Raw genomic sequence first — 15,239 nt, forward strand, 5'->3', positions numbered from 1 at the left:
ATGAAGGTCACTGAATGAATATCTTTTGGAAAGAAGTCAAGTGTTACATTTTCTTGTACTTTAGACTGAAGATGCACAGCGAAGGAAGTCAACAAAGTAAGGGCCAACCACATCTCTTTTTAATGTCTCCCCACTAGCAGTGGCAACCTCGATGGCAAAAAAAAAAAAAAAAAAAAAAAAAAAAAAAAAGTCATCCCAACAATCGAACAGCCCCAGGAAAGTGCTATCTTCCTTGCACCTTGGAAAGCTTGCCAAACAGATGTTCTATTCAAGAAGATAATGGATTTAAAAGAGGTCATGCAGATTAGGGATAAAGAATGAATCAATTCTGAAGTACAGTAATTGTCCAGATTTGAAATTCTGCTTTTCATGACAGGAGAAGTGACCCACTGGAACCTAGCATTATCTTTGTTTGTTACAAGCAGGCCACTCAGCCCAGGGAGAGTGCAGCATATACAGGATTTTATTCCGAAAAGGGTGGGCTGACATAGTAGCTGTTACTTGCTCCATTTTTAACTAGAGTTTTTGCAGAAGACTTGTTTTATTCTCAAAACTGACATCTTGGTCTTGGATCACAGATTTTCAGAGACCTTTCACTAGGCTTTAGCTGAAGATCCATTTCCTAGATCTAAATGCATATTTCATATCCAAAATTTAAAACTGAGTTTTTCCTTATTGAAATCAAGAGAAATGAGTCATGGGTAGTTTGGGAATACAGAGGGGCGTGGGGTAGGCTGAGAGATGATCTTTTCACTCTCAGCATTTGAATGCTGAGAGGGTGGCGACGTGGAGAGACGATAAACTGTGATTATTTTATTTTATTTTATTTTTTTACTTTATTTTATTTTTTTGGCCACCCCTTGGCATACGGAGTTCTTGGGCCAAGGATCAGATCCCAGCCACAGCTGTGACCGGGGCCACAGCTGCAGCAACACCAGAATGCTTTAACCCAGTGTGCCGGGCTGGGGATGGAACCTATATCCAGGTGCTGCAGAATGCCACCCATCATGTTGCGCCACAGTGGAAACTCCATCATGATCATTTTAAAGAAATTCCTGAGGGGCTCCCTTGAGGTGCAGTAGGTTAAGGATCTGGTGTTATCAATGTAGTGACTTGGGTCACTGCTGCAACACAGGTTCGATCTCTGGTCTGGGAATTTCTGCATGCCACAGGCATGACCAAAAAAAAAAAAAAAAAAAAAGTGATTTCTATCGTTTTCTTGAAGGACTGCTTCTTTAAAGAGTTACCCGTTTGAGAAGATCGGCGCTGTCCACAATTCAGCCCTTCTTCCGTCAGACCCCCAGCCCCTCAACCCCAGTACATAGAAAGCATCTGAGAGGAGGGAAAGATAATGACAGGGAGGGGACGGTGTATCTGACCAGCTAAGTGGCCATGTCTGGGTCTGACTCTTTATAAACATCAGGTGCTGATGGTAAAAGCCAAATGAATTTTAATTTGCTTTTCAGTATCACGCAGACATTTCTGCCACCCCCACAGTTCAGAGTGACAGTAAATGCCGGTGAGAGTCTGACTCCTGGACCTCACAGCTTTACAACATTAATACTTACGATCAAGAGGGACTTCCAGCGCACTCAGCATCTGGCACAGGATGAGAATCAGGAGCGCTCTGCCTGCAGATAAGCACTTCTTTTTCGGCATTATTTTAAGCTGCATTTGCTGAGCTCCCGCGGAGCCCCACAGACTGAGTTTCCTTTTCTTCTTTCACAAAAGATTTGCATGCAGCGCTTAAATAATTCTCATGCAGAAAACTGAAAAAAAAAAAAAAGGACAGAATAAGAATTATAGTGTATTTGACAAAGGAGGAAATGAAGAGAGGAAGTCTGCTGCACAGGAAATCAGTTCTGTATTATACATGAACTCGAAATGGGAGCTAACTTTTCAATATTTCACTCTGAAGGCTGAAACAATCATTTATTCATAAATCAGCTAAAATTAGGTCAGGAATATTGGGAGTGATGTCAAGCAAAATCTATCTAGTTTGGCATCCTGATGGTTTCCCCAAACTAAATACCTGTTTTTCTATCAAAGGCTACCATATTCCTAATACATCATGAAAACCAATATAAACTGGTTAGAAGGTGTGGCTTTAGAGGGGAGGCCTAATGGCATCTCCTTTCTAGAGATGATCTCTGAGAAAGTTCAAAGGCATGGCTGCCAATTCGCTTCAACCCCAAACAGTGATTTACTAGCTGAACCACCACCAATTCAGGTCTTCTCCATCTTTTCCGTCTCTTACCTAGACTGTGGCACAGATATGCCTGGTTCTGAGTTACAGGCCTTCCTTGCTGCTGTTATCCTCCTGAACAATGCTGATGAGTTTTCCTAAAGGGTCTTTGGTGAAATATTAGGAGTAATCGCATAGGACTTGAAGTTCAATATATCCCTAAACAGGTAATAAGGAAACTTCAACGATCTGGTCTCAATTTATCCTACCAACCTTATTTCCTCCTATTTCCATGGAAATCTTTTTTTTTGTTTGTGTGTTTGATTGTCTGCTTTTGGTTTTCTTTCTTAGGTCAATCCTTCAATAGGCTTTGACATCTCTCAACTCTTGCCTTGGTTTATTCTTTTCCTTTGACCTGGAATGTCTTCTCCGCCATATTTCCTCCTCAACGTCCAATGTATCTCCTTATAGATCATTGAAAATGGAAACATGAGCGGATCACTCAAACTAGAAATCATTTCACCCCTTGAGAATTCCTGAAATTCCTTGTTTTATTCATCAATTATACTATACAAGTAGGCAGAGCAGTAGACTTTTTCTTTTTGTAGGTAAGCGCTCTCTCCCAATCCTTTAGGCAAAGATTGTGCCTGTGCCACCTTCATATTCCTCTCCTCTTACCTAAGATGGTGTGCCTTGCATATGACAGTGTTCTCTGTACACAAGAGAAGACAGCACAAATGCAGATTATGGACCTCTGTTCCACAGCAGACTCCTACCTGGAATGACAGGTTTGATCACATCTTCCCATTAATAAAGAGAGAGGTGCAAGTGACCAATGGCTCTCTCTCAAGAAAGTAGGAAGAATGTCATTTTTATAAACTAGGGGAGATTGCACAGCTTAATGACTGAATTGCTTGTGTGACTTTAATTATTTGTGTAATTGTGTATTTTTTTTTGTCGTCTTTTTTAGGGCCCCACCCACAGCATATGGAGGTTCCCAGGCTTGGGATCCAATTGGAGCTGCTGCTGCCGTATTTTTTAAATGTCCATTTTTCCCACTAAACTGAAAGCTTCAGAAAGCTAAGGACCTCATCCTTCCTATTCCCCATCATGTCCCCAGAGCTCATCACAGTGCCTGGCACATGGTAGACAGTTAATAAGTGTTAGTAGGAAAAAAAAAATGAAGGGAAGAATGGGGGAAAATGAGATTGTGTTCAGAAAGGCAGTCTGATCACAGTCTACCTAAGGCTATACTTGTATTTCACACTATTTGCTTTGAAAACCAAACTCTTGTCAATATGGTCAAATTAGTTGGCCTATCATGTCTATGTGTGGGATAGAACTTAGATATAAAAAAGGAAAATGAAATAATGCTGATAATATGCATTTTGCTAGTAAACGAGTTCTGATTTGGACCTGATTGTAATTGCAGTGGGACATTTCTTGCTACACAAATACAAAAAATATGTTAAACACAGACATTATATATATATATAAATATTATTTTGTGAATGAAACATCCACACTGTGTGGTTTCGTTTAAGATCCAGGAAATTTGTCTTTCCATATTATAACACATAAACAATCATGACCATTAAACATTGAGAGGCAGGTAGAGAAGCTGACTCAACCATTTTGAACCAAAATACAAACCAGACTGTTTTTCTGTGCACACAAAACAAATCTATATAATTTACTCAAATTTACTCAGGGTTGTCTCTCTCATGGTTTTTTTTTTTTTTTTCTGTTGAAATGCTAATTCTGAATACACAGAAACCACGGAAAAGAAACATAAATGGCATAAATAGCACGAAAACAAGTTTATGTTACATATTGTACACACATATTGACAGAAAACTATGGACCTAAACCCTGAGAAAATAAAGGGCATACCTGCCTAATTTGTGCATCAAGCTAATTGAGTTTATTCAATTTACATGCCTAGCTTTCCAAATAGATGCTGGAGAACTAAAACACTTTCTAAAAGATGTGCTAATCAATTGGAATACCCATATTAGCAGATGCAAACTAGAATATATAGGACGGATAAACAACAAGGTCTATTGTTTAGCACAGGGAACTATATTTAATACCCCGTGATAAACCATAATGGAAAAGAATATGAAAAAGAATAAATATACATATAGGTATAACTGAATCACTTTGCTGTACAGCAAAAGTTAACACATGGTAAATCAACTACACTTTAATAAAATAGATTTTAGAAAGATCTCAAGCAACTACATATGATTTATGTTAAAAGTTATTCATTTAGTATTTACTTTGCCTGGAGGCCTTAACCATTCATCCTTCAAAACAGAGAAAACTATTAGAAAATTTCATATAAGACTGCATCATATAAAAGACAGTATCATTCAACCTGCTATTCTTTTTCATAATATATAGAGAATAAAATATTGCACATTGAGTCACAGTGGTAAACAAAGAAAACAAATAAAAATCTTCAGAAAAATTGAGACAGCACTTACTTAAGACATGAGTAAATCTTCACATTGAGAGGAGGGAATGAGCTACAGTAAATGATGATATGGTCTCTCTTCGGAAGCTGTAAGTTCACTTGCATCCATAGCCACAAAATTGTCTCCAGTGTAGGTTCTGTTTGGGGAGGACAAAGCAATGGCCCTGCCCATCCTCTGAATCCTCCCCATGGAAAATCACCAACTTCTCTAATGAATGCCATCATAAGTGAATAACCCAACGCCCAAGGACAGCAGTAGGTCCCCGGCACTCAGGCATAGTGAAAACCAAACACAGCTACAGAAAACTGAGTTTCCCTCTGTGAGAGTGATAGGCTTTGCATGGCTCACAAAGAAAAACCACTGCTTCTGCACTCTCAACACTGATGTCAGTGCCCTGCTCTGGCAGGAGCCCACTAGCCTAGGAGTTCACCTTGGAAAAATGATGGTTATCTCTCTTTCAAGAGAATCATGAACTAAGACTAAAGGGTTTATGTGATTACATTAAAATGAATGAAACTCCAGTTGGAAATAGCAGCACTGTGTTTAGTCAAGGCTAAAGAGTATGTTAGCACACTACAGCTTGTGATTTGCAAAATATACGTGCTGCAGACATTCTAAAGCATGCTTGAATGAGGCAAACAATAGGTTCATCTTTGGAATATAAATCACCCTGGTAATTAAAACCACACACATTTTTAAAATGACCCAGAGTAATAATAAACCAGGAAAGCCTTTAACTATTTTACTTCATTTAACTCCATTCAAAGCAACTTTTTTCCATATTGCCTAGAGAACCTCTGAAACAGAAGGAAAAAATATCTCCCTTCTTTAGCAAACTTTTCATCATTAGTGAAGAAATGCAATTTAAGGTTCCCTTACTTCCTTTGCCTAAAATTCAGACTAAATCCTCTAAAGTATATGGTTTTATATTACTTATCATAGATTTTAAAAGTCAAACCTAAAGTTTTGATAAAGGATTCAGATTAAGCCCAAGAAACATAGCTCTCCCGTTGCTTACTTAAGAATAACTCTTGCCATGAGAAAATAAAATCTTTGTTTTTCACCCAAGTGAAAAAATGAAACTATTTCAATTAAAAAATATATCAGCTCTCTACCAGAAGCAGAAGGCCATGTGCTACTTACCATTTCATTCTAGACTGTTTGTACTTTTCAGCATCCCAATGTGAGTGGTTCAATGCTGACCCTACAATGTAACATGATCTACTCTCTAAGCCAATAATCAAAGATGCTATGTGACTGGACACCCTTTGCACACTAATTCTTGCTCTGGTGAGCCATCAGCATCTGGCCTCACTGAGTGCATCGCTAACTGGAAGTGGAATCATCTTGACTGTGAAGGGAGTTTTTACTTCACAGTCAAGGACAATGACTTTTTTTTCTAATTGAAGTATAGTTGACTTACAATGATGTGTTAATTCCTGCTCTACAGCAAAGTGATTCAGTTAAACATACACATACATATATTCTTTTCCAGTATGGTTTATTACAGGACATTGAATATAATTCCCTGTGCTATTTTATATACAGTAGTTTATATCTGCTAATCCTACACTCCTAATTTATCCCTCCCACACTCCCTTTCTGCTTTTGGTAATCATAAGTTTGCTTTCTACCTCTGTCTGTTTATGTTTTGTAAATGAGTTCATTTGTACCATATTTTATTAATTTATCTTCTTTTCTCCAGTTTTTCAGGTGTTCATGTCTTTTCATTATTTAATTCATAGTAAGCTAGTTGGATTCATCACAGAAATATATCATATTTTAGATTCCACATATAAGTGATATCATATGATACTTGTTTCTGTATAACTTATTTTACTTAATATGAAAATCTCCAGGTCCATCCAGTTACTGCAAATCGCATCATTTCCTTTTTTTAAATGGATGATTGCTTTTTATATTTGGTTAAACCTTTACCAAAAGGAATAAGCTCATTAATGCCCATTCCTAGCCCATGCTTGTGCTTGTCAATCACAGGTTGTGAGTCTGAGACAAGAGAAGGAAAGTTAGAGAGAAACTGATAAAGACTTTGTATAATTAACATGGCAACAAAGTAACACAAATTTACACAACTATACTACCATGATTGTGCCTTAGAAAAAAGTAGTTTGTGGTTATGTGGCTATAATGATTGTAATGATCTCTTCAAATAACAAGGCAAATATTATGAAGCAAAAGAACGTGCTCCTAATTTCCTCCTAGCCCCAAAGGATGTCCTGCAGTAGAGTTTCTACAAAGAATCTGGTTCCTAGAAACTGGAATAGTACCAAAAGAAAGGTGAACAATTAGCAGATGTTTTCTACCCAATTAATAGATGATAGATTAACTCTTGATAATAGCTCAAATCTTCATTCCCCAGAGTACTGTAACTGATTATCTTATTTGGTGTTCATAAAACCCCCAGAAAATAGGAAAGCATGTACTAAACCTATTTAATAGATGAGAAAAAAACCCAACCATGACTGCCATTACTCATTAAAATTTTCTATGTGCCAGGAATCACACTGAGTTCGTTCTTGTGTTAACTTATCTCATCTTGCCAATAATCCCAAACAATAGACACTATTTCATTTCTCAGCCTACTGATAAGAATCTGAGATGCAGGTAGGTGAAAGCACAGACCTAGAGCTCCGATTCGTTTGAAAAGTTAGCTTTCAGCCAACTCACAGTGTCACACTCTGAGAAGCCATTAGCATTTTCCTTCCTCTTATGTTCTCTAATTTTGTGTTAGCCAATAAGCAAACAGAATTACCAGGTTTAGTCACTGATGTGAAAATAAAAAATGCCTGGAACCCCCTTACACTGTTGATGGGAATGTACATTGGTACAACCATTTTGGAAAACTGTATGGAAGTTCCCCAGAAAATTAAATATAGAACTACCATATGATCCAGCAATCCCACTCCTGGGCACATATCCAGAAGAGATAAAAACTCTAATTAGAAAAGACACATGCACCCCAATGTTCACTGCAGCACTATTCACAATAGCCAACACATGGAAACAAGCAAATGTCCATCAATAGATGAATGGATAAAGAAGATACAGTATATACACACAATGGAATACTACTCAGCTATAAAAAATAATGAAATAATGCCATCTGCAGCAACATGGATGGACCTAGAGATTATCAAAATAAGTAAAGTCAGACAGAGAAAGATAAATATATGATATCACTTACATGTGGAATTATTTTAATGATACAAATGAACTTACTTATAAGACAGAAATAAACTCACAGACATAGAAAACAAACTTACAGTTAACAAAGAGGAAAGGAGGGGAAGGGATAACGAGAATTTGGGGTTGACAGATGTACACTACTAGATGTAAAACAGATAAGCAACAGGATCTACTGTATAGTACAGTGAACTATATTCAATATCTTGTAATAAGCTAAAAGGAAAAGCATATATATAAATGTGTATACACACACACACATAAATGTATAAAACTGGTTCACTTTTGCAGTACACCCAAAACACTCTACATCAACTATACTTCAATCTTTTATAAAAGAGACCTTGAAATTAAAAAATATAAACATTTTGGAGCTCCCATTGTGGCACAGTGGAAATGAATTTGACTAGGAACCATGAGGTTGAGGGTTTTATCCCTGGCCTTGCTAAGTGGGTTAAGGATCTGGCCTTGCCATGAGCTGTGGTATAGGTCGCAGAAATGGCTCAGGTCCCGTGTTGCTGTGACTGTGGTGTAGGCCGGCAGGTGTAGCTCCATTTGGACCCCTAGCCTGGGAACCTCCATATGCCGCAAGTGCAGCCCTAAAAAGCAAATATATATATATATATATATATATATATATATATATATATATGCGTATATGTGTGTGTGTATGTGTGTGTAATAAATTTTTTTTTAAATTGAAAGTAAAAATAAAAAGATTTTAAATGCCTTTTAAAAAGTAGGAAATACATATGAGCAACATTCATAAGGTACAAAAGGCCATATAACTCAACATAAGCAACATGACCTTGGGAGAATTACTATTACCAAGTTTTGTGAATTTTTCTAGAGATGTTTTATACACAAAGAGGCTCTCTCTCTCAAAATACAGGCTTTCAATAAAATCTTTTTGCTTGCAATACATGAAATTGTTTCAACACTGGCTTTTTCATACCTTCTTGATTTAGCACAGCAATTATGAGAAAGGAAATAGTGGAGGACGATCTAATTGAGAGACCTAAGACAAAGGAGGAAGCATGGACTTTTTCCTTTTAAATGAAAAGTCCATACGCCTGAGACTGATGTTCACCCTGATCAAGGGTGGCACCTGTCCTACACTTGTCCAGCCAATTATCTGATGACATTTGTGAGGATAAGCTTTGGAAGTGAGAGAACTGGCGAGAAAAGGAAGATGGGTCTAGTAAGAGAGAAAGGGATTAGGGCTTCTCAAAGGAAGTCTTCCTCACTCCCTCCTCCAGATCCAATCACAATCATATACCATTTGGTATCATTTCTATGTGGAATCTAATATCTGACACAAAAATGAACTTATCTATGAAACAGAAACAGACTCACAGACATAGAGAACAGAATTGTGGTTGCCAAGGGGGAGAGAGTACTTAGAAGGGTTAGATTGGGAGTTTGGAATTAGCAGATAAAAACTATTATATAGAGAACAGATAAACAATGAGGTTCTACCATATTGCACAGGCAACTATATTCAATATCCTGTAATAAGCCACCATGGAAAACAATATGAAAGGAAATGTATATATATATGCACATAGATATAACCCAATCACTTTGTACAGCAGAAATTAACACAACACTGTAAATCAACTATACTTCAACAAAAGAAATTTTGGGGGGATCAAGATGGTGGAGAAGATGTGGAGCTCACCTTCTCCCACAAACACACACAAAACCCCATATACATGTAAAACAATTTGCAAAGACCATCTACTGAACACTGGCAGATGACCACAAGCCTCCAAAATGACAAGAAACCCTCTATATAACTGGGTATAACAAAAGGAAAAAAAAAGAGAGAGGGAGAGAGAGAAAAGAATCAGGATGGAACTAGATCTCCTGAAAGGGAGCTGTGAAAGAAGAAAGGAAGTCACGAAAATGACGGGGAGATCAGCCAAGACTGAAGGAACTTAAACCCTCAAAGTGCAGCAACTGGACTGAGGAGGGTGAAGCAGAGAGAGAAATGCACAGACTATCAGTACCACCTCCCAAGACACCACAGCCTGAGACACTCAGAAGGGGGTTAGGAGCTGAGACTCAGTCTCCAGAGGTCAGTTCCAGGGAGAGGACTAGGGTTGGCTATGTAAAGACAGCCTGAGGGGCTAGGGAGCAGTGTGCCAAGGGCTGGGGAGCTGATTGCTACTGTTGAAGGAACCTGGGAGGAGGTCTGGGCCTGCAGAAGCAGCAAGGCACCACTGCTGGGGAGGGTGAGATGAGGAGGGGTAGAATGCCATAGGGATATCTTTCTCTGTGCACTCACAGACTCTCAGAGAGTGGGGCTATGGATAGAGAGGCACTTCTTGTGTAAACTACAGGAGATGGGCCCCTCTTGCGTGGGCAGCAGGTGGTGGCACCTCCTGTGCAGGCTAAGACCAATCAAGCAACTCGTGTGTCGTCTACAGGTGGCAGGGGCAAACCACCACAGTCATGGGGCAATGGCCCATTACCACTAGGGGTCAGTGAGCAGTCACCACCTGGGTCCCCACTCACCTCACAGGCTGACATAGAGGAGGGCAGTGCAACAAAGTGCCACCCGTCATGCTCTCATTCACCTGGGAACAGACATGCCCTGCTGCTGCCACTCCAAACACTCTGGGCACCACCTACACATGCCTGAGGATCACTGCCACTTCCCAGGGCCCTGCAACATGAGCAGGCTGTGCCACCTTCCCATGGGTCCTTGGTGCTGTCAAGAACCCAGCAACCAGACACTGGCTATTAGCCCTGCCCATTGCCTCCATCTCCCTGGAAGGCACAGCACACTAACAAAGGGATAACACCTGCACACACTGAGGAAAGAGACAGCAAGCATCCAAATCGAAAGCAGCTTTCATGCCAAAAATAAAGAGTAAACCCTCAAAAATACCTAGGGGCGCTCTTGCATATAAATAGCCCTCAAACTACAGTGGTTGTTTTCCCAAAACTCCCAGAATAAGCAAAATATAAACAAAGCTTAGGAACCACTCCCAGTTAAAAGAACAGGAGAATTCCCTTGAAAGAGCAAACAATAAAACAGACCTCTGCAGTCTAACAGACACCAAGTTCAAAAAGGAGATAGTGAAAATATTGAAGGAATTAAGAGCAAATATGAAGGAATTAAGAGCAGCTATGCATAGTAATGCAGTTTACTTTAGAAAGGAAATAGAAAATATAAGGAGGCACCAAGGAAAATTAGAAAATTCATTTGCAGAGATGCGAGCTGAGGTCAAGGCACTGAAGAGCATAATTAATAATGCAGAGGAACAAATTAGTAACTTGGAAGATAGAATAATGGAAATCTTATGCAATATGGACAGCAGACAGAAAACCAAATGAAAAAACATGAGAGCAATATAAGAGATTATATTATGGGATAATATAAAGTGGGCCAATTTTGCATAATAGGGATTCCAGAAGGAGAAGAAAAAGAAAAGGAGATTGAAAATATATTTGGAGAAATTATGGCTGAAAACTTTCCAAATCTAAAGGAAAAGATATCAAGACACAGGAAGCACAGAGGGAACCAAACAAGTTGAACCCAAACAGGCCCACCCCAAGACATATAATATAAATGGCAAAAGTGAAACATAAAGAGAGGATTCTAAAGGCAGTGAGTGAAAAACAAGGGTTTAATTATAAGAGAACCCCTATAAGGCTATCAGCTGATTTCTCTGCAGAAACACTACAGGCCAGAAGAGAGTGGCAAGATATATTCCAAATTCTAAAAGGGAAAAATTTTCACCCTAGAATACACTACACAGCAAGAATATCATTTCAAATAGAAGGAGAAATAAAGAATTTCTCCAAAAAACAAAAACTAAAAGAGTACAGCAATACTAATCCCATTCTAAAAGAAATACTGAAAGGGATCTTCTAAATAAAAAAGGAATAAGAAGAAATAGGATGGAGGAAATCACAATTGGAAAGTAATCATTTAAACCAGTACACAGATCTAAAAGGAAAACAAACAAAAAAAAAAAACTTACTGTAAAAGTACCGGTAAACACAAAGAATAGAAAAAGGATAAACGTAAAGATCTTAAAAAAAGATATCAAACTCATAAAAATGTGGTGAAGGAAAGTAAGAAAATCCATACTCTTTTTTTTAGAATGTGTTTGAGCCTATGTGACTATCAGGCTACAGCAAGTACATATAGGAAAGGGTTAAAATACTTGAACAACAGGGCAACCACAAATCAAAATCAAACAGTATATTCACAAAAACTAAAAAGAAGGGGACATAAGCATAAAATAAAAGGAAATCATCAAAAAAAAAAGGAACAAAGGAGAAACACAGAATCAACTGGAAAATGAGGTATAAAATGGCAATAAATACGTATTTATCAATAATTACCTTAAATGTCAATGGACTGAATGTTCCAATCAAAAGCCATAAAGGGGCAGATTGTATGAAAAAACAAGTGCCTACAATATGCTGCCTACACAAGACTCACATTAAAGCAAAGGACACATATAAATTAAAAGTGAGGGAATGGAAAAAGATATTTCATGTGAATGGAAAAGACAGGAAAGCGTGAGTTGCAATACTAATATCAGACAAAATAGACTTTAAAATGAAGGCCATAAAAAAGACAAAGAACAGAATTTTTTTTTTTTTGTCTTTATGCCATTTCTTGGGCTGCTCCCGTGGCATATGGAGGTTCCAAGGCTAGGGGTCCAATCAGAGCTGTAGCTGCCAGCCTCCGCCAGGGCCATAGCAACACGGGATTCGAGCCACGTCTGCAACCTACACCACAGCTCATGGCAATGGTAGATCCTTAAACCACTGAGCAAGGCCAGGGATCAAACCTGCAACCTCATGGTTCCTAGTCGGACTCATTAACCACTGAGCCACGATGGGAACTCTCAAAGAAGGACAGTATTTAGTGATAAAAGATCCATTCAAGAAGAGGATATTACATTCATCAATGCATATGCCCCTAATACAGGAGCACCCAAATACATGCAACAAAAACTAACTGACATAAGAGGAGAAATTGATGGGAATACAATAATAGTAAGAGACTTGAACACATCACTCACATCAATGGACAGATCCTCTGGACAGAGAATCAATAAGACCACAGAGATCCTAAAGGACACAATGGAAAAGTTAGCCTTAATTGACGTTTTCAGGACATTACATCTGAGAAAATCAGAATTTACTTTCTTTATATCAAGTGCTCAAGTTCCAGTCAAGTGCTCCTGAACTGGAAGAACATTCTCAAGGACTGAACACATCCTAGGGCACAAAACTAACTTCAAGAAACTTCAAAGTATAGAAATTATTTCAAGTATCTGACCACAATGACATGAAACTAGAAATCAACCAAAGGAAAAGAAATGAGAAAAAAATGACTACATGGAGACTAAACGACATGCTACTAAAAAACCAATGGGTCAACAAGGAAATCAAAAGGGAAATTAAAAAAATATCTTGAGAAAAATGACAATGAAAACACAACCATTCAAAATCCATGGGATGCCCCAAAAGCATTGCTTAGAAGGAAGTTCATAGCAATAGAGGTCTTCCTCACAAAAGAAGAAAAATCTCAAATCAGCAACAACACACTATCTAAGAGAATTAGAAAAACAAGAACAAATAAAACTTAAAGTCAGCAGATGGAAGGAAATCATAAACATCAGAGAGGAAATCAATAAAGTAGAGATTCAAAAAACAATAGAAAAAAATCAATAAAACCAAGAGCTGGTTCTTTGAAAGGGTAAACAAAATTGACAAGCCTCTGGCCAGACTCACCAATAAGAGGAGAGAAAGAACTCAAACAAAATAAGAAACGAAAAATGAGAAATCTCAATGGATACTGCAGAAATACAAAAAAAAAAAAAACCCATAAGAGAATACTATTAACAATTATATGCCAACAAACTTGACAATCTGGAAGAAATGGACAATTTTCTAGAGACATACAGCCTGCCAAAAGTGAATCAAGAAGAAACAGATCAATTGAATAGACCGATCACTAGAAAAGAAATTGAATATGTCATAAAAACACTCCCTACAAACAAAAGCCCAGGACCAAATGGCTTCACAGGTGAATTCTACCAAATATACAAAGAAGAACATATATACATCCTTCTTAAATTTTTCCAAAAGGTTGAAGAGGACAGAATACTCCCAAAGATATTCCATGAAGCCACCATCACCCTAATACCAAAACCAGACAAAGATACTACTAAAAAAGAAAATTACAGGCCAATATCTCTGATGAATATAGATGCAAAAATTCTCAACAAAATTTTAGTCAACTGAATCTAACAACTTATAAAAAAGATCATACACCAGGACCAAGTGGGATTCATCCAGAGTTCAAAGGATGGTTCAACATACACAAATCAATCAATGTCATATATCACATTAACAAAAGAAAAGTCAAAAACCATACGATCATCTCATTAGATACAGAAAAAGCATCTGACATAATACAATATCCATCCATGATAAAAATTTTTACCACAGTGGGTACAGAGGGAACATACCTTAACATAATTAAAGCCGTTTATGACAAACCCATAGCCAATATAATACTCAATGGAAAAAAGCTGAAAGCCTTCCCACTAAAATCTGGAACAAGACATGGATGCCCACTCTCACCACTTTTATTCGTCATAGTTTTGGAAGTCCTAGTCACAGCAATCAGACAAACAAAAGAAAGAAAAGGTATCCAAATTGGAAGAGAAGAAATAAAACTGTCACTGTATGCAGATGAAATGATACTGTATATAGAAAACCCTAAGGACTCAACCCCAAAACTACTCGAACTGATCAATGAATTCAGCAAAGTAGCAGGATACAAGACTAACATTCAGAAATCAGTCACATTTCTGTGTAATAACAATGAAATATTAGAAAAAGGAATACAAAATACAATACCTTTTAAAATCATTCCCCCAAAAATTAAATACCTAGGAATAAACCTGACCAAGGAGATGAAAGACCTATATGCTAAGAACTATAAAACTTTAATCAAGGAAATTAAAGAAGATTCATAGAAATGGAAAGATATTCCACGCTCCTGGATTGGAAGAATTAATATTGTTAAAATAGCCATACTACCCAAAAAAATTTACAGATTCAATGCAATTCCTATCACACTATCCATGACATTTTTCACAGAACTAGAACAAACTATCCAAAAATTTATATGGAACCACAAAAGACCCAGAATGGCCAAAGCAATCCTGAGGAACAAAAACCAAGCAGGAGGTATAACTCTTCCAGACTTCAAACAATATTACAAAGCTATGGTAATCAAGACAGTGTGGTACTGGTGCAAAAGCAGACATACAGACCAATAGTACAGAATAGAGAATCCAGAAATAAACCCAGACACCTATGGTCAA

General features: G+C 37.7%; 1 protein-coding gene across 43 annotated transcripts in view; it reads right to left on the bottom strand.

Annotated features, from left to right (window-relative positions):
* Positions 1 to 15,239, bottom strand: part of NRCAM (neuronal cell adhesion molecule) — a 319,153-nt gene that overhangs the window by 88,826 nt on the left and 215,088 nt on the right. For 42 of the 43 annotated variants that reach the window (XM_021063526.1, XM_021063566.1, XM_021063563.1 and 39 more), the window contains one exon: positions 1,569 to 1,769. In XM_021063526.1, coding sequence (XP_020919185.1) covers positions 1,569 to 1,674 — 106 coding nt within the window. In that variant the 5' untranslated portion in view covers positions 1,675 to 1,769. Of the gene's footprint in view, positions 1 to 1,568; positions 1,770 to 4,674; positions 4,802 to 15,239 lie in introns of all 43 variants that reach the window. The other variant, XM_021063528.1, reaches the window with a different exon arrangement.

This window comes from Sus scrofa, chromosome 9, assembly GCF_000003025.6.
Source record: "Sus scrofa isolate TJ Tabasco breed Duroc chromosome 9, Sscrofa11.1, whole genome shotgun sequence".
Lineage (NCBI taxonomy): Eukaryota > Metazoa > Chordata > Mammalia > Artiodactyla > Suidae > Sus > Sus scrofa.